General features: G+C 39.7%; 1 protein-coding gene across 1 annotated transcript in view; it reads right to left on the bottom strand.

Moving 5' to 3' along the window:
• The window catches only part of LOC107186979, a 73,561-nt gene extending 64,419 nt beyond the window's left edge, over positions 1 to 9,142 (bottom strand). The window contains exons 1-2 of the mRNA XM_015574962.1: positions 8,590 to 9,142; positions 7,548 to 7,881 (exon numbers count right to left, since the gene is read on the bottom strand). Of these exons, the coding sequence (XP_015430448.1) occupies positions 7,548 to 7,881; positions 8,590 to 9,142 (887 nt within the window). The remainder of the gene's footprint in view (positions 1 to 7,547; positions 7,882 to 8,589) is intronic.
• Positions 9,143 to 19,076: the final 9,934 nt, after the last annotated feature.

The raw sequence follows: 19,076 nt of genomic DNA, 5'->3' as shown, positions 1-19,076 counted from the left end.
AATCTGAAAAATTTATTACAGTACACAAACACTAAACTGTTTACGTTATAGCTAGTTTAGACAGACTAACTGTCATTTGATAGAGCTATTGCTTATGCCATATAACTTCTAAAGACTGGAGAATAACTTTTGAATTTAACAGTTGGCCTGTCCCTGTTTTTTTCCACGTATTCAATAACTTTCCACTACTACCACTCAAACGGTAGACCCTAAACAATCACGTCGCAAGCTGATACTGGGTCTCCTTTGACCCTTGTCAAAATTTTCATTGCACGTACTTTAGAAATAGTTCATAGATCTACTCCCTTCTAAGAAATACTAGATAAATACACCATTTGTTTTTTTTATATGCACTGCATACATTGTGCTAGGTTGTTGCACATGAAATGATCGTTTTGAACAATCATTTGACATTATATTGAGCATTAAACGAATTTTATTAGACAAAATACGATTAAATAGACTCTATACACGTTTTTAATAGGCATACAAGTGTTACATTCTAAATTTTAAAAAGCAATATAGTAGTATATACATATATACATGCAGCTCATTATTCCTTATAAAACAAATATTACGTATTTTTATTTACGTGAAAATATTACGTATTTTATATCACATAAAATATTACGTACCATTAATTTAGGAGATATTTCAATTTGGAAATGGCAAAGTGGTAATATTGAAATTAATATATCTATTAAACTAATGGTTTTTCAATATAAATACGTAATATTTTTTTTACAAGGAATAACAAGCTGCATCGATCATTGTATTAAGACACATAATTCCACTAAAAAAATAAACTTGACCTTCGTATGTCCTCTATGTCTACCTAAAAAAGACTATTCACATCAAATTATGTCCCTTTTGAAACCATGTAACTTTCGTTCGAAACATTTTCTGTTATCATAAATCGTTTCGAAAATATTCGAGGGAACGGACTGAAATTGGACGCCCTTTATAGTTAGTAGTGTTCACTCCGTTTATCACGGATGACAAAGTCGAACACAGAGTTCTATCGTAAAATGAATTTCTAGGCTTCCGGTTCCTTTTTCTCCCCCGGCGTATCCGCGAAACGTTGCGCGGATCCTTCAAAGCGGCATTCCAATTAAAAGTTCAAGGGTGTTTTACGCCTCTTTTCCGCTGCCCAACCTCCCATCTCGTTCGCATGTCGAGCGTGTCCGTAAATGTTCCGCGACCGCGTTCGCGATCATTTGTTCGAGAAACCCCGGCAAGACCTTGATTACTTGACCGGTCAAACATCGTTGTACACGAACCAAACAAAGCCCCGTTCGAAAGTAATAAAAGTTCCTCTTCTGGCGGAGATTTTCGGTCGGCTAGGACTTTGTAATTCGGTCAGGAAACCGAAAAACACGGGAAATCCATTTCGAACCTCTTGAAATCGAGAGAAGAGAGAGACGAAATTGTTGGACGTCGTGCTTTGAAAGGTAATCGTATGTTTGAGGAGTTTTGAATAATTCGAACGGTATGGAATACTTTATGAAACACTTAATACCTCTCGAGAATGTGGGACACAAGACACAACTTCGATGTCGTGAAATTTGTATGGCGTGAGAAGAGAGGTTCAGAAAGTAGAACTTCAAATTTAACGTTCATGTAGCTCAAACGCCCAGATTCGGTCATTTTTCATGAATCCATTAAAGTTTAAATTGCTTGAACGTGCTCTATGTAATCGTGTATTTGTAAAAGTGACTTACGAGTAGATTGAGTTAGTTTTTAAATTAAAGGAAGTATGTTGCAATTAAATTTTTGTTTTCTTACAGAAAATACAGAACAATAGAATTTCTAATTCTTCAAATTAATTCTTTAGAATTCTAGATCTTGATGAAAGCATTAAGAATGTTCTTATGTGTGATTGATCTGAAATTTTTATGTTCAAAATTCTGTCTGTTAAGCTACCTCGACACTTACAAAATTGTAACAAATAAAGTAACTTTAGCTGTATATATAAAAATATGTATCCTGTGCAAAATTTAACCAATATTTTAGATTCATTTTACAAGAGACTTCGATGTCTACTTGATTTCTTTGCGACACACGATCTCGAACACAACTACTAATAAATGAAGGGTGAGTCAATAAGAAGTATTATCTAAAATAGCTCGTTACTTATTGGTTGTATGAAAAAACGCATTAAATGAATTATGTTGCATTTGAAAGGACTCATCAGCTGGATACAATTTGATTTTTTTATATTATATATTTTCTAATATATCAAAGTAACCTTAAGTTTTTCCAAAGTGAATAAATTTTTTTGTTAGTGGTGCGTCGTAGCCGATAAAAAGACGAATTCAACGTCTTATAATAAGGTGAGACGGAAAAAGTTCATTGACCTTGATAAACCTCAAGGTTATCTAGATATCTCAGAAAATATACGATATGAAAAATTAAATTGCATCCAATCGATGAATCCCTTTAAATGCAATATTTAAACGAATTCTTTTATTATAGATAGTAGTTCCTATTAACTCACCCTGTGCATAGAATGGCTGCCAAAAATTTTTGGCCAAACTGTAATTTCAACATATCTTTTTAAAAATATAGAATACGAATAAACTCTTCATATACCCATATTGAGGATACATTGCTTCTACGGATTTGGTGATATTAAACATTTTTCTGTATAAAAATAATCTGTTCTCCTATTTGTAACAAATACGGGCCTGACAAAAGTTACGACAAGGATGCTGTGAAGGTACAGTTTCGCCGGAAACTTTGGGCAGCCACGATATTTCTTATTCTTGGTCAACCTTAACTATGAGAATGAAAACTGTTCCCTGCAAGAGGACAAGACAGATTGTCCCTCCACAAGTAAAAAAACTTTAAAGTGACAAACTTCAGATATTTGTCAGAGAATATATTCTTGCAAGAAATGTAGATTACATAGAATACCATTTATTATGAATTACACGAATATTTTGATTTAAAGTATGAGTGGAATAATACAAAATTTCAAATGTGAATCCATCTGTTGATCTGACAATTTAAGCTGAAGGCATACATGAGTCCCAGACATATTATCTGCAATTCTTCATGATAACTAATGAAAAATAACCCAAATTTCTCATTTGTTCAAATGTATTGCATAATAAATGGAATTTTTACACCGTAGCCTTGTCACAATTATGTCTTATTTGGAACTTAATATTTTAATTCAAAATAAGATTCATTCGAACACAGTCTTCTCAACGAGTTAGAAGCTTTTTGATCCCATGTTTAACGATTTTAAGATGGCTGGAACGAAGACCATTGAAAAGCGACATTTATTATGCAACAACCTAATATTATTCTACGCGTCGACTTCGGAGCCGACGTAAGTCTCAGGGTCTTAATTTTACACCCCGTATGATGGCTCAAGTGCCATTCCTCGAGCATTTTCCCCTCGAGCGTCCCCAACCCGATCCCTCTAATACCGACACGATGCGACGCAGCGCCAGGCCGCCGCTATAAAGATAACAAACGAGCCACGGCGGAAAAATAAAAATCCAACCGCCTCGATGAGCCCGGAGGACGTGCTCGACAAACGATCGCGACGTTTAAAACGGGCATAAGTATCCCGAGTTTCGGCTGGATTCGCGACCCTTTCATCCCCCGATGTTGGCACGATGTAACTCGTATCGTGTGACCGGAGGCTATTTTACGAGCACATGATCGTGTAAGTTGCCGTTGGAGCGTTTCGAATATCCTTCGTTCTTTAGGCGACTAGACATTATGTGTACATATTTTTGTTTAATTAATGATATTGCAGGTTTTATTCGAATATAATAAAACCATTGAATTATTGGGAAAGAAATTGTGAAATGTAGATAATTAGATAAGAGGGTCTTGTTTTAATAGAGTTAATGTATTCGAGTAAAAGGAAACAGTACGATGTTACTATCTGTTACTATGATTATTTAATGGTTTTAGTGGCATAAGTTATTAACAATGATAGAAATGAAATTATACTTATTGGTAGTCCGTTATAGTTAAGGCCTGCAACTTAATTCCTTTCAGAAAAATTCAATCTCTTTAATTACACGATAAAACGGTTACTTGATTTTCAATAGTTTTATTACTGCTAATTTCAATCATTTTCACTGAAGATGTAGTTAAAGAGATGTATATTTTATAACATAAAACATAATAGGATAGTCCTCTAAGGCCCAATGTGTGCTCTGTAGGGTTAAGAACACTCTAAACTCATGAACAGCAACACACGGGCCACATTGCTTATGTTCGGCATGTGTGGCACCAATCTAGCCTGAAACTTTTAGAGTAGCTGGCTTTCATGCTCCCTCTGTCAATCTCTAACTTTATGCATACTATAAACGTTAATTCCTTTTTTTACGCGCAGCATGCTCTCGGTGTATTCGTTATTTTTACCGAATTATTTCGGGCATGGTAAAGGTGCGTTGCAGCCTCGACGGCACTCGGAAAAGGTGAAAGATATTAAAAGTGGCCTCTGTGACGCTGTGGTCTGTAATGGAGTAGGCTCGAGATTAAATGCGGGAGCCTGAATGTATTTCCCTTTCCGTGGACGTTGTATGGACTCGTATGTAGATTTGTTGTTAAACATGAAGCTGGGCTCGTACAAGGAGACCAACAATAAAAATGGACAGAGAACGAGTAGCGAGAGATTTGAAGTTTTGATGGTCAATACAATAAGTAAACTTCAAATACCAATCCGTACAAATTAAAATCGGACAGAATTTTGAATTCTGTACTAGAGACCTTACTGCGTTAACAATAAGACATAAATAGTATTAAACTTCATTAGGAGCTTCATTTCATTGCGTTTTCCAAGTCTAAGGCGCTATAAATGATGATAGTAGCAGGAGTGAAATATAGGGTATTAACCCAATAGTAAATATGTGATGGATCTGTACAATAAATTCAAGGAATCTAATTCCTAGCACCTGCAGCATAAATTCACCTAAATTACCAAATATTTTTTTTCTTCCTCTTTCGTTAAAATATGAGAAATTAATCAAACATCCCCGGTTTAATGATGAGAAGCTTGTAACGAAGATCAATAGCAATCTTTTCAAGTTGCTATCGAAGAATATTACTTGTAGATATTTTTCTTAGCGAAACGGTCACTATCGGAACACCTATCGCCAGTACCTCGCCTCATGATCGATCACGAGAATTTTCAGCGTACTGAACATTGCAGCTCGACGAACTTCTAGATGATTGTGAAGTACTCTATCACCAACGAGGATCCGATCAATACCTTTCAAAAGATACTTTGTCCTCTTTCACGTTCGTTTAGTCGAGCGAAACAGTTTGACGGGGCACAGGCAGCGCACATTTGTCGATTGGAAGATTTAATCAAATGCATTCGCGGCACGTTTCGGTGACCGCTAGGGATTTAATGTCCGTCAGGCATGGAGGACAGATAACATTACGGTATTGTGGGTGCCTATATTTTACGTTTCAATGTTAAACGCGTCACAAAGCAATCGTTTTTGTGAAAGAATTGTTTAAAAGTGTTTTTAAATCACGTGGACAAATTTTAAAGGTGTTTGATTCTGCAGAGGTTTGAACGTTGATGTTACAACCTTTTGCAATGGATAGGACTTGAAGGTTTCCTTTTGGAAGGATTCGAGGTCCTTACTTTCTGTGATGAAATGAAGATAAGAAAGGTGGCATGATTTATATAGGATTATCGAAATCAAATTTGGAGCAACACTACTGAACAATTTCCACCTTCTCATTAATGAAGAAATGTTTTTATTGATTAATAATAGTTCAATTAAGAATTGAAACCTAGTCAAATCACAGAAAAATATAGTCAATAAATCTTCCTTATGCTTCAATAATTATAATTTATTTTTCTATCGTTCTTCACTTTTAGTTTCTATCATTATTGTTCTATCATTTATGTTCCAATTCACAAATTTGTGTTACACTCTATCTTAGTGCATGCACCGTTACTTGAATCAATGTTATACACAGTTCATAAGTATTAGGTCATCTGGTCGATAGAAGAAAATGTGACATTTCGCAAAAATTATACGTTCTAGGCCACTCTTATCACTTCATAGTAACACAAGCATTGTTCATTAAGTTGCAGTATCCTCTAAGCAATATCTCTTCCAGACTTTCAACAGTTTTGTAATACCTTGTAACATTTACTGTACATTCAATAACTACCCTAATACTTATAAGCAGAACTGTATAACTGCCAAGAATCACTGTTTCATTCCGTCAACGTACACCACCAACCAAAAGTATGGAACCAAGTCTGATAATTAAAGAGAGAGAAAAGTATTATTCTGCAAAGATTTGATAAAAGTAAGGTGTTAAAATTTATTGGAAATGATTTGTATATGTACTGATTCCATATCAGAATAATAAGTTACTGCTCCATCAATCATGTACTCTGGTCCCATACTTTTGACAGAGTGTGTATATCCAGATTGCACAACCATTAGCCTCTATACACCCCCACCCAATAACAACCGTGCGTTGAGAACCCCTGACCCCAAGACAAGACTGTAGACTCCGCAACTAAGCCAATATCAACGACCGTGTCCCCAGTCGCACGGAAAGAAAACAGACAGATAAGTCCTTCGATCAGCGTAAACTCGCCTCGAGAAACGAGTTCCATGAAGGCGGGGCTGATGATTAAAAAACGCGTTCACGAATATCTGAACGACAGCCCGTCGCCGGCCTGTCCGCCATCCCCTAACCTTCTAGGACACAGAAATTCGAGTTGGACAGTGCTTCCCGGTTTGCGCCCAAAAGTTTTCGAAGTCGCAGAGTCAAGAAACATAGACACACTACAATGGTGATTGGTAGAGAAAGGGTTGATTAACCCTCGTAGGGCGGTACCTGGATCCAATTGACCCAAATTTTTAACAGCTCCATATAACACGTCAACGTAGAAATCGAATTTAAGCTAGGAGTTGTTCGTATTGAATCATATAAAAAAGCAGATCTTCTTGAACAATTGCGGACAAAAGTACAAGAGGTGTTTCCAAAATTCTGGGAAATATGCTATAAATTGTTTACCTTATTAATTTTCGTTCATGATTACATGGTAATTTTTCAATATAATTTCCGTTTAACTGTGCGCACTTGTCTCAGCCCGAGACTTTGTTTTTTAGGCCATCTGAAGAAACTTTTCGGGAGTCTCTTCATTAAGTCCTTTACATCCTGAAATCCTCCACCACGTAGATGTTTTTTCAACGTCGACAACAATTGATAGTTTTCTGGATGTCTGATCAGGCGAATAAAATTGAAACTAATTTTTACGAAAATGTTTCTTTGAGAACTTAAAACTTCTTCCATAGTTGTAAAATTAATACTTAAAATCACATCTGTGTGGCCTTAAGTAGGTGGGAATCCAGTCAGGTCTTGTGTGTACTCAAAATCATTAGTCGTGACCTCTGCATTATTCAGCCAGATGGCATTTCTCAGAACTGTGGAAACAGTCCTCGTGTGTTCAAAACGTAGGGATCATGGGTGACCAAACGGACCCAGACACCGCTGCTATGTGGACATTAAAAAACGTCTGAAGACGTTAAGTTCGTTACCTGACATCGTTGCCCCGGCCCCTCCTGATCCCACGCGACGTATGTCGTGGCGGTGGACTGCACCTACAGTCACAGTGCATCACACACAGAGCTACGCTGGTCGCGAGTGTCACTACGAACGGGGCCGCGAAGAAGTGTATGATGGTGGTGACCTGAGCCTCGCGGTTATAGTTCGCCATCACTATGCTGCCGTTCAAGCGGCTGTAATGGCAGGGGAACCTGGCGCCCTCGTAGCCCAATTCGCGGGTGAAGTTGTCGCAGTCGACGATCGGCGGGTAACCGCAACCTTTGATGTTCACCAGGAGCACCGCTTCGACGTCGCCTGGCGTCGACACTGTACAAACGGGAGTTACCAATCAGCTTTCATTGTGGGGTTGTTTTTCTTTTTTTTTTTGCTATGAATGTCACTTGATTGGGTTCATTTAGCACTAGAACTGCCGACGAGAAATGTACGTGTATGTACAGTGAATCGTCGATGAGTATTCGAGGACTCCTCGGCACTGAACATGAAATATTTCATAAACTAATAGACATATGCGGCTGAAACAAATATCATTGGCTTCGGAATACCAAGCTCTACCATTGTGCTGAATTTAATTAAACAACTAGTTACACCTGGGTACCTCTGCTTGTCAGTGTCGAGAAGCCTTCGAACACTCATCGAGAATTTACTGTACTGGATTAGCCAAAAAGTAATCTCGCATTTCTTTTTTTTATTTAGTTCATATGAACTTTTATAAAAAAAGTGATACTAGGTGTTCCGTAATTAAGCGTTCAAAGTGATCCCTTCGATTAGTTTTCGAAGAACCAAAAATCTTAGGGGTGCGAAATTTGTGCTCCTCAACCTACCAGACGAATCATCAAACGCAATTTTCTCAATGGATAAAATCATCCACAAACAAACTTCACTCCATCCCTTAATTTTGTTTTCACCTATAGAACGTCTTGATCACGCCACGATAAACGGAACACCCTGTACAATACCGACAATTCACCACGCACCGATCAAACAGAAGCCCAAACTCGAAGTAGCAATCCTTACCGGTAGTCGTCGATGTGTGCGCGACGCCGGTAGTGCTCGAGTTCCCTCTACCGCCAGTGTCGTTCTTCATGCTGTCGTTGCTCCATGGTGTGTACGTGACGTAAATATGCGTACACCTGTAAACGTCGCTGGTGCACCCCTCCCGGCACGAGCTCCACGTGCAATTGAACAGACCATAAAGCTCCTCCCGTCTGGATGTGGTGCAGATGACCGGCTCCGGCGAAAAATCGGCGGCCAAGGTGCTGATCGCTGGATCCACGTATAGGGGCACCAGGAACAGAAGAGCCGCCCCGCCAGAAGTCGCGACGAAGGCTAACGCCGAGGTCGCGTAAAAGTTGAACCGCTGACGGCAGGTACGCCGTGGCGGTCGGCGCCGCGAAGCGCCGAACCCGAGCTCCAACAGCTTGCGACGACGTAGCTCTCGCTCCTTTAAGTCGTGCTTCTCGGTCAGCTGATGCTCTGGCTGATGATGCCGGCTGTGCTGGCTGTGATGATCGCTCTGACACTGGACGCAGCTCGCCTCCAGCAGGAGCTCGGAGCTGCTCCCGCGCATCACCCAAAAACCCGCTCCTCAGATAGTGGGTGCCAAGCGGAGCTTCTTCGGCGTTTCGGGGCGAACGATCGAGGGTGCTCGAGGATCCTTATCACCGCTAGGACACATCGAGTGCTGGCGGGGGCCGCTTTTGTCTGTGTGTGCCCGTTTCGGGGTCAGAGGCTGGATCGACAGCTAGGTCGAGCGCCTTGGTCCGTGTTGCACGGGACAGGGGTAGCTATCTGAACCGTTCGATTGGCTCTTTGCTTAGAGGGTCTCATTTAGTGAACACGTTGTTCGTACGGCGATACTGAATCTTGATATGCCGTGCATCGACTGGACTGGTAGCTAGAATAATATGGGGATGATTTACAAGGATCTTTCTGTGGCGTTTATTGACTGAATCCTTTTCACAGCTTTGGTATATACTCAATGATCCCGCTGATCTATGATTTTCGTTGATAATATTAGTCCGACGTTGCTGTGAACTTTTAGAATGAGCTCGAAAGACACGATCATCCGTTATCGTTGCTCCGTCAGACACGATCGCGTCGCCATGATCACATGGGAACCCTGCGAGAACTCGAGATAGGCAACGCGTACGGCGTGCCACATTTCGTTAGTGCCAGTACGTTCCCGTTTCCTCGGGTGTCCTTGACACGGCATCGCGCGGATCAGCGGATCCCCCGCTATCGCGTCATCTAGACTGTCCTGAAGAGGGTTCTCTGTCTTTCCGTCGAGACGTTACTGTCGTTCTCTTCTCGGGCAAATAGGTCGGGCTAGGCCTGACGAAGTTCAGTCCCGCGGAAGAAACCGGAACGCGCGATTCGCCCGGGAACTCGTTTGGCTCGAACTCGTTGCACTTTAGACCGTCTCCGTTTTATCGCTATGCATAATGACCTTGCACGTTTAAAGTTCTTTTAGGCCATCGAAGTAAGCCGATCGATCACGACCTTTTAGCTGTAGTCACGCTGCCGGGCGTAAAACATCCTCCGCCGTTGTGCTCGTCGGCTCGAACTCTCTGATCCGCGCGAAAAAGTTTCAAGGATGTTATCTTCGCGCTAAGCACACCGTCAGTATCGCCGCTTGATAACTATCACTGAACCCCACCGCGATATCGACGACACACCGAGAATCAAACGGACCTTCTGTTAGGCCTGTTAGACACATTCGTCGCTATAAAACACAGGAAATCGAACGATTTCGATAACTTCCTCGAGAACACAGCGTATTAACTGAACATTAACGAATCCCTGGCAAACAACACGTTTCCCACCATTACACCGTTTCTCAGCGATTTATTCGACAAATTGGCCCAGTAGTCATCGACGTGAGATCCTTCTGACTAACGAGGTCGATGATCGATCCGACAACCGTTGCCATTAGCGCTTATAATCAACAGGAGGCGCGTCCAGAACGGGTACGAAGGATAACGCCGCTCCTGTCACGCGTCAAAAATCGATCCAAGCTTCTTCCTTCCCGTCGCGAAAGGATACGCTGCCTTCTCCACCTCGATACCGTTACCGTAATCTACGGAAACCCAATCGCCAATCACACGACCTGAACCAATCGCCTCCACCTACAGCTTCCCAGACCCTTGTCTCTTCGATCTCCAGATAAGTTCTCCGGTGATTGGTCGTGTAGATTAATACAAACGATCCCGATTCTCTCCTTCAAGCGCCGAGTAAAAGTATACACTCTCTTTCCACGAACAACTACATCCGCAACTGGTTGCCTCTGCCCACTATTCCCACCCTCTTGCGATATCCTCCTCGATCACAACGTTCATGTTTACCCCGAAGATCATCCGTGGATCGATGAATCCCTCGATCCCCTAACACCGTCCACCGTAATCACAACCCTGTGTAATCCTCCCACGATGAACAAGTTGTCTACAGGAGCACAGAACGCGAAGGAACAGAACTCTCCCTCTCTCTCCCCCACCCGCGTGAAAAACACCTGACACCTGCCACCTGTGTGCCCCCCTTCGAGAGGACCCAAAACCACAAACCCCCCCGGATCACGGTGTCCGTGCCGCCGCGCCGCCCCCCGCCACAGGTCTCCAGCACAAAGTGTGCAGGAGCTACTACTGGCGAGCCCTTGCTCTAGTTACATCGGATACCACCTGCACCTGCGACTCGCGTCCCGGTAGCATCCGCCTCGCGGATCGCGAGTTAAAGCGTGACTACTCGTCGAGCCTCGACGGAAAGTCCTCGACGGGACCAAGCTTTCCGTCCGAGGCGACAGGGCGGGGTTCCAGACGCGCATGAGCGTGCGTCCATCCCCCTGTTCCCCCCCCCCCCCCCCCCCCCCCTGTCGTCGAACTATCCCCCTCGCCCCTCCCACGTTGCATTCTCCTTGTTTACGCTCCTGCCTGTTCCCCTTTTTGCTCCTCTTCGTGCGGCCGCGCGTCCTCCTCCAGCCATTATCATCCTTTAATTGCGACCCATAATTAAGCCAATTTTTCGTTGGTCGCCTTTTCTGCCCGGACGTTCCGCGACTTCGTTACGGGAAATGAGCAAGCGGGTCGAAATTGTTTTGATGCTTTTGATTCGTTTTCGGTGGGAGCTAGAATTCGGTTTGGCAGGTTTTGATACGAGCGAAGGAGGATTAAAGTATGGAGGGTTTAAGTGTGACAGGTGATTTTTATTATTTTTTTTAGTGGGTTGGAGGATACCTACTGTGGAACGGATATATGGTTTTTGGTGTAATGGAAGGAGGTATAATTGTATGTAAAAGAGTAAATCGGAAGTGGGAATTGAGAATGGGATCGTATGAGGCTTTGTTTTCGTGGGAATTGAATTTGAGGATTCTTTGAACAGGAGTGCAAGTGGACACGTGTTCACGGCTTTGTTAGTATATTATGGATTAATTATACTTCTATTAATGATTTCAACATTGACAGTAATTGTATTAGTAACTGGTGGAGAAATTATCGAGCATTTAATGTTTTCTTCTTTTTTCATGAACCCCACATTTTTGTGAATATCTTCCGTCCTCTCTTATATTGAAACTCGAAAATAGAAGTACAAAATTTTTGAAACTGGCACGTCCGACCATGGAGCACGCTGCTTTGAAACTGTAATCGCGTTTTTCTGCGAACCATGTTTTCTGACCCACTTCATTGTATCTCGTCGCCATATTGTCAAAGGACCCACAAGTTTTACACTATTATAAAATAATATATATTGTGCATGGTACCGCGAATCACTTTTTGTAGTAATTAAACTTTTTTATGTACAAAAGCCACCAAGCTTTCAGTAAAGCTTGGAAAACTTTTTCCCAAAATTACTTTAAAAGTCGAAATTGCAATCTTTTTCGAATCCTGTTTACAGCATCGTAACAACGAGGCTCCAGTTCGGATATCTGGATATGTTTTTATTTAAATAAGTCATGTCGAAAACGGCTTGACTTGCGTATTTGAAGAGCTTTCGCTCAATTTCAGACTTTTTGAATGAAATGATATGTTTCAAAATATATTTAAAACATTCATCCGTAAACAACTTCCCATTCATCCGTACCTCATTTTTTTATTTATTCATTATTAGTCACTAGTCATATCATTTAGCTGTTTTTATATCGTCTTTATAGAAGAATATTGTTTTACACATTTTAGTGATTAGGTTATTCAGATAATTATCTTATCTGACTACACATATTAAGAAAACCTTCTATTTCTACCTCTACTGATATAATTACCACGTTTTGTCGATTATTAATGTACCACAGAGCTTCAACTACTGAGTGAATTACTACACATTATTCGATTTCTGTAATATAAATTAATAATATACTTAATTAATCATGCAGTGCAATCATCTAGTGTTAACATAGCGTCGTTTAATACATGAAATTAAATACCGTACAAATATTAAATAAAAAGTAACATTTTCTACAATTCATGTTTGCATAAATTGATCTAGGAAAAAAGTGACTTGCAAAAATATTCGCTGTCTAGTCGTTACAATAAAAAACAGAAATTTCATTGTCATTCGTCATAGTTTTTTCCAGAGAAAATCTAAAAACACTGGCTACAATTTCTTGAGTCTCACACTGACTCGACTTCTTAGGAATGACTATTACATCGCCTGAGTGATTCTTTCGTTTTTCGTGTCAGAGAAAGAAAGAGAGAGAAAGATAGAGAGAGAACAGCCAGGAACTTGTATAAATCGACTTGGCTCGGAAATTGGATTCACGTTTTTCCTCCCTGGTGTTTTTTGGACACGGAGAACTTGAAAGTCGAGAGGGAAATCAGATTAAGGGATTTCAGCGTAGCTGTTGCATTCTTTAATTCGACCATCGCTGGTAAGAATTGTGTTACACAGTTTCTTCGCTGGATCGCAATAGCTGCTCTCTCCACCGTGCGACATTTAGTAAGACAGAGAAATTTATGTCACTAGTAGCGTGTACAGGGTGTCTCGTAAAAGATTGTGAAAAATTATTGCCTTCGCAGAGTTCTTAAAAACGTCACCGTATTCCCTTCTTTTATAGAAAATAAAAAGATCGAAGACTTGTAACTAAATATTATGCAACATTCAAAACATGCAATTTCATTTCCTTTTCCATTTTAAAATACAAAAATAAATTGTACAATAAAAATTACATTCAAATCAATTCAAAAATTGTATTCACACATCAGAATGGGCGAACATCATGTGGTAAAGATCATATAGCCATTGATTATAGAATTAGTAACACAAAATCAAAACATTTAACATTTTTCATTATGAACAATTCAAGTGTGATAAAATACAAGAAATAGGAAAACACCACAATTCGTTGGACTTTGATCATTCTTCTATTCAAGAATTGTGACACTGATCGTTCTACACTGAACCCAGGATTCGTTGGTCGTTAATTTCTCTAGCCTGTGCAGGTCCCCTAAACAGTAGTTTTACCTTCATTGTAATGGCACCGACAGCTCTTTGTGAATATCTCGGAAACTAGGCCCGACCGACATATTCGTGAAAGAACAAAGTTGTTGAGAATGTTGATTTCTACAACATATTCAAAAATAATCGAAATCGGTGACGAAATAGTTCTCCGACAAGTTCACCAAATTTTAATTTCGATTTAGACTAGACTATCATCCTTTCCCCCTGGGCTCTTTATTTTTGATCGCCACGAGATCGTTTGGTCCCACTGCGCCACATTCCGTGAACTGTCTGATTGCCGTGTAGCAGATCGTGTAAATCAGTGCCAGGGAATCTCATGGTGGCCTGGTGGTTTCGCCAGGTCTCGTCTTTTGTCGTTTTAACCGCGAAACAATTCGTGGCCGCGAAGAACGTCCGCGGGCGCCAGTGGGCGCGCAACAAACGCAACAGTTTGCTCGTAAATTCCGGGACCATTAGGTCCAACGCTCGCGCGTGCAGGAACGTAACTGCCGCCATGGGGCTGAAATATTAATTATGCGTTCGGAGCATCTCTCGGTCAGTTCGGAAGAAGGCCGTGGTGTCGTCGACAACGTGTTCCTAACCAGACGACGACTGTAGTCGCTTGGATCTCCTGTTTCATCGACGCCGATATAGTCAACGCGTCCTACTTTCAACCCCCTCAAAATGGTCGTTGTTGTCGACGGCGCCGTTGAAAACGGCGGATCCAGCCAGTTATCCCCTAGACGCAGTGATCTGCCTACACTGGCCAAAATTTCTATAGTTACCATGTTTGTTATGAATTCTTATAATTATTTCATACCAATGAAGAATTTGTGTGTGGTAGCATTTCGGGATCAATTAAAGAAAGCGTACACATCGGTTTCAAAAAATAAATATAACATTTATTTAAAAAAAAAAATATAATTCAATAGAAAACAAACTGCGAAATTTCTATAGTCATTTGCTTTTTACATAAGTAGAGTTAAAATTAACAATTGCTTTTCACTATTTCTGTATTAATACTTAGTGTAACCTCCATTTTTTTTAATGATGGAGCAATAAAACTGGTGGTATTTTGAAAATATACTAGCCGAAATTTCTATAAAGTCATCTTCATTTTCAAAATACCACCAATTTCATTGCTCCCTCTGTTTTTGTATTTTCATCCAAAAAGTGGAGGTTGCCCTAGGTATTAATATAGAAATAGTGGAAAATAATTGCTAATTTCAACTATACTTATGTAAAAAGCAAATGACTTTATAGAAATTTCGCAGTTTGTTTTCTGTTGAATTATATTTTTGGTTTTTTTTATACGCTTTTATGAAACATAAGCTATGTGGAAAACTTGTTCTCAATTTTAAAAAAACCTCGTAAGGTCCATACAGGAAATATAACATTTGTTACTAGTTTTCCTGTGCAGAATGATTGGTGGAAAGTAGAATGTCGAGACGTCGCGAAGAAATAATAAATAGCGATGGTGATCGGACTAATCATTACGTAACATCGTATTAGTAGATTAAAATTACTTTTAAAATGCATGTGCATTTATTTTTTCGATTAGTCTTTATGGAGATGTGACTGATACGATATTGTGTGACAGACTGTAAAACAAAAGACAACGTCGTCCGCATGAGAGTGCTGTTCACACGGGAACGATTGTTTCAGTAAGGATACGTTTATGTTGGAGCTGCGATAAACGATCAGAGCGGTGATAAGAGCAAAGCGTAGAAATACAATCTATTGTTTCATAATGGAACTGTTTACATTGGACCAGCGAGCAGAGCTACGCTTCCTAGACGATGAACGATAAAAGCAACGAGAAACAAATATTACTTTTTCTTTACTGTTATCGCCATTCTCTTCGTTGGTGCATAACCAAATTGACAATGGATATTGAAAAATTCACTTTTTTAAAGTCATGCCTTATATGTTTGATAAAATATAACCAACGGTCTCAATTTTCATTCGCATATGTTCAAGAAATTTTAAGATTATTTTCTTAGGATACTTTCTTTCTATTATTGTATTACTAAGCGACCATACAAGCTCTACAAACATTTCCGAGAACCCTAAGTTTCCACGAAAATTCATAATCGATGGTAATCAAAGAAACTCCTCAACGCCTCCATATAATTAATTCAGCAGCAAAGTATAAGCCCTAGACGTTGCATCTAACCGTTATTAACTCTGAAAACCGACATTTCTCTCGAACGAAATAGTGTTCGAGCCACGAATAACTTCCGTTCTTCTCTTTTCAAAATATCGATCCAAGAAATTCTACAATTAACATCAATCTATGACACGTTTCTCAGTACCACTAAACTTAACAATTGTCATTCCAGTTGAACTATTCTCACGATCCTTGTTATCCTACCAATTTTTAGTCTTCAAAACGAAAGTTATCTATATTCCAACCCATTATTTCGACGTGATTGCAGATTACACATTCAGCGAATCTTCTTTCTATAAGCTCGAATCCGGCATCAATTCTTCAGCATGCAATTGGGATTCAACGAGTCACTGTACAGACGATACAAAAGCTTTTTCATTCCACAGAAAAAAAGAGTAGGTCGTAGCTTAGACCACAATTTCAAAAATATTAATCTCAGGAACCCGTTGAAATGGCTGCTTTGCATAAATGCAGTCGCTGAGCTTGAATCCGTGCCGGGGTTCGAGGAGACGACCGGACAATGTAGCACCTTATCAAGATTCAAGTGCTCCATCTTCCTGAAGTATCATTTCGCCGATACGCCGAGTTTCTTTGCCCGGCAATGTTTCATTGGCTCTGAAAGGCCTTATCGAGCTTTACATGGATACACAGAATGCAACGGCGTGCAATTTACCCGGGCGAAATATGACGGCAATTTGCCCCCGCGACGTATGGTTAGACCGAGCGACAACGGCGTGCTTGATTGTTAATTGCTGCAAGGAAATTAGAAATTGTTCTGGAGATCGGGGCGAGGAAATTTATTTTAATATAATCGTTGAACGACGTCGTTTAATTTTCCGTTAGCTAGGTAAACAAAATTATGAATAATGACGTTATTAATTTTGCAAATATTTACGATAATCGTCGTATCAAACAGAATGATCGTATGAAACAGAATCGCAGGTGGCTGTATTATGATTAGATGTACCAAAAAGCTGTCGGAATGACTGATTTAGTGGGCCCTTATAACGATGATTCAAATATTGCAACAACGTGTTTTCTCAGATCTTCCACAACTTTTGTTGTAATATGAGAATGAAAAAGTTGGTTAATTTATGAATTTGAATGTTTTCAAAAACTTTGGGGGAAAGAAATATACACTCATCGTCAATAGTTCTGCTGTTAACTTGGTGATCTTTATTATTTGAAATCATTGAATGTGGTTAATATACAGTTGTAACCACAAGTTTTCAACCACCTGTATTATTGTTGGTTTGTATGGGTGAAACCATACAATTAATTAATTTTAATAATTTCGTATTTCTGTTTGAGGTATGGCATTTGATAGAAACTGATGTCTAACGTAAAGGTAATATATTTTTTAACATACTTATTATTATTATTAACAATAAGTTGTCTGTGTATTTTTAATTTTGCATAAAATTATGGGACACATTATAATCATACTAATTTCTTCAAAATACATATTAAAAAGTATACATAATGAATGTATGTATACATATAATATGCATTAATGATGGAGTAATTTTCTTAACATATAATATCTTTTATTTTTTCTATTCACAGATTTACATAAGAGACAGATTACATAATTGTAACTATTGTAATGTTTATTTTCACGTATGTAGATAAGATTCTGCGGAGCCGCCGGTAACCCCAGGGTGGCTTTCCAGGATTAAAAACGTTCGTATTCCGAGGGTTAATCACCACATTTTCGTCCGTTTCTATCGATCGTGCTGTGTCTGTCCAAGTGTCGTCATTATTTTCACGTTGTTCAACGGATGACCAGTTAAGAAAATCATTTCAGGTGACACGTGCACACGAACCCGCATAATTCCCCCGGAGATTTTATCGAAGTTAACGGGCGCATCTAGCAGAAAATCAACCGGGGCATTGGCGATCGTCCTAGATCACCGGGCACGACCTTAATTCGCCACTTAAGCCACGATGTGAACGCGTGATAAGAAGACGGCCACCCGAGAGTTTATTAACGCGCCCCCGCGCCTTCCATCCCGATTACGATCGAACTTGTATCGTGCCCCTCTCCCCGCCCCTCGACGCCACGATTCGACAAAGTTTTCGACGACGACGACGACGACCCCGCCGCCGCCGGCCATTATTACCTCCTTATCGACGCAAAGGCGCTCCCTTAACCTTTGGACGAGACGCTAGCCGAAGGGAAATTACATGGTGGCGATATTTAGAGCAGCTGGAATAATTGTTCATCGATTTTATCACGGAATAGTTTTATTGCGTGTCAAGAACGTGTGCTTCTAACGCGCTGTTATATGATGATGTGTGTGTAATGTTTCGAAAGTCTCGTTAAGAAAAGGATTGTTTGCAGGAATTATTAGTATTTCAATTTGGTATCTATGGGAACATACATTTTGCGGTAGCGGATCGAGAGGATGGTTATAAGGGCGACCCCCCTCCCCCCTACAAGTGTAATAAAATATATATAAAAATATTATTTGACAATTTGAAAAACTTGTTAGATACATTCTGATGTTTGATAATGTATAAATAGTTATTGTGAATTTAATTATTTAGGCAATGTACTTTTACACATTTTATAAAATTAAATTATTCACATATACTTATTCGCAAACTTCATAGTGATGGGGTATACTATACAGTTAAATACAAAAATGATCACGAAAATAAATTTAATAAATGATAATTCATTGATAGGTGAATTGGAATACAAATAACACGATAACTAGTCTTAATAATGAGATAATCTATTTCCATCTTGCTTCATAAATAATCCACTACAAACTATATTTATTCATCCACCAATTTTTAGTTAAATTTTCAGAAAACGTTACGTATAACATCATCAATTTTCCTCTACTTCTTAGTTCAAAGAATCCGTGAGATCGACTTCTGAAAGGCTCAATTACGGACCGAA

Source organism: Dufourea novaeangliae, unplaced genomic scaffold (assembly GCF_001272555.1).
Source record: "Dufourea novaeangliae isolate 0120121106 unplaced genomic scaffold, ASM127255v1 scaffold14, whole genome shotgun sequence".
Taxonomy (NCBI): domain Eukaryota; kingdom Metazoa; phylum Arthropoda; class Insecta; order Hymenoptera; family Halictidae; genus Dufourea; species Dufourea novaeangliae.
This window is presented reverse-complemented; position numbering and strand designations above follow the sequence as displayed.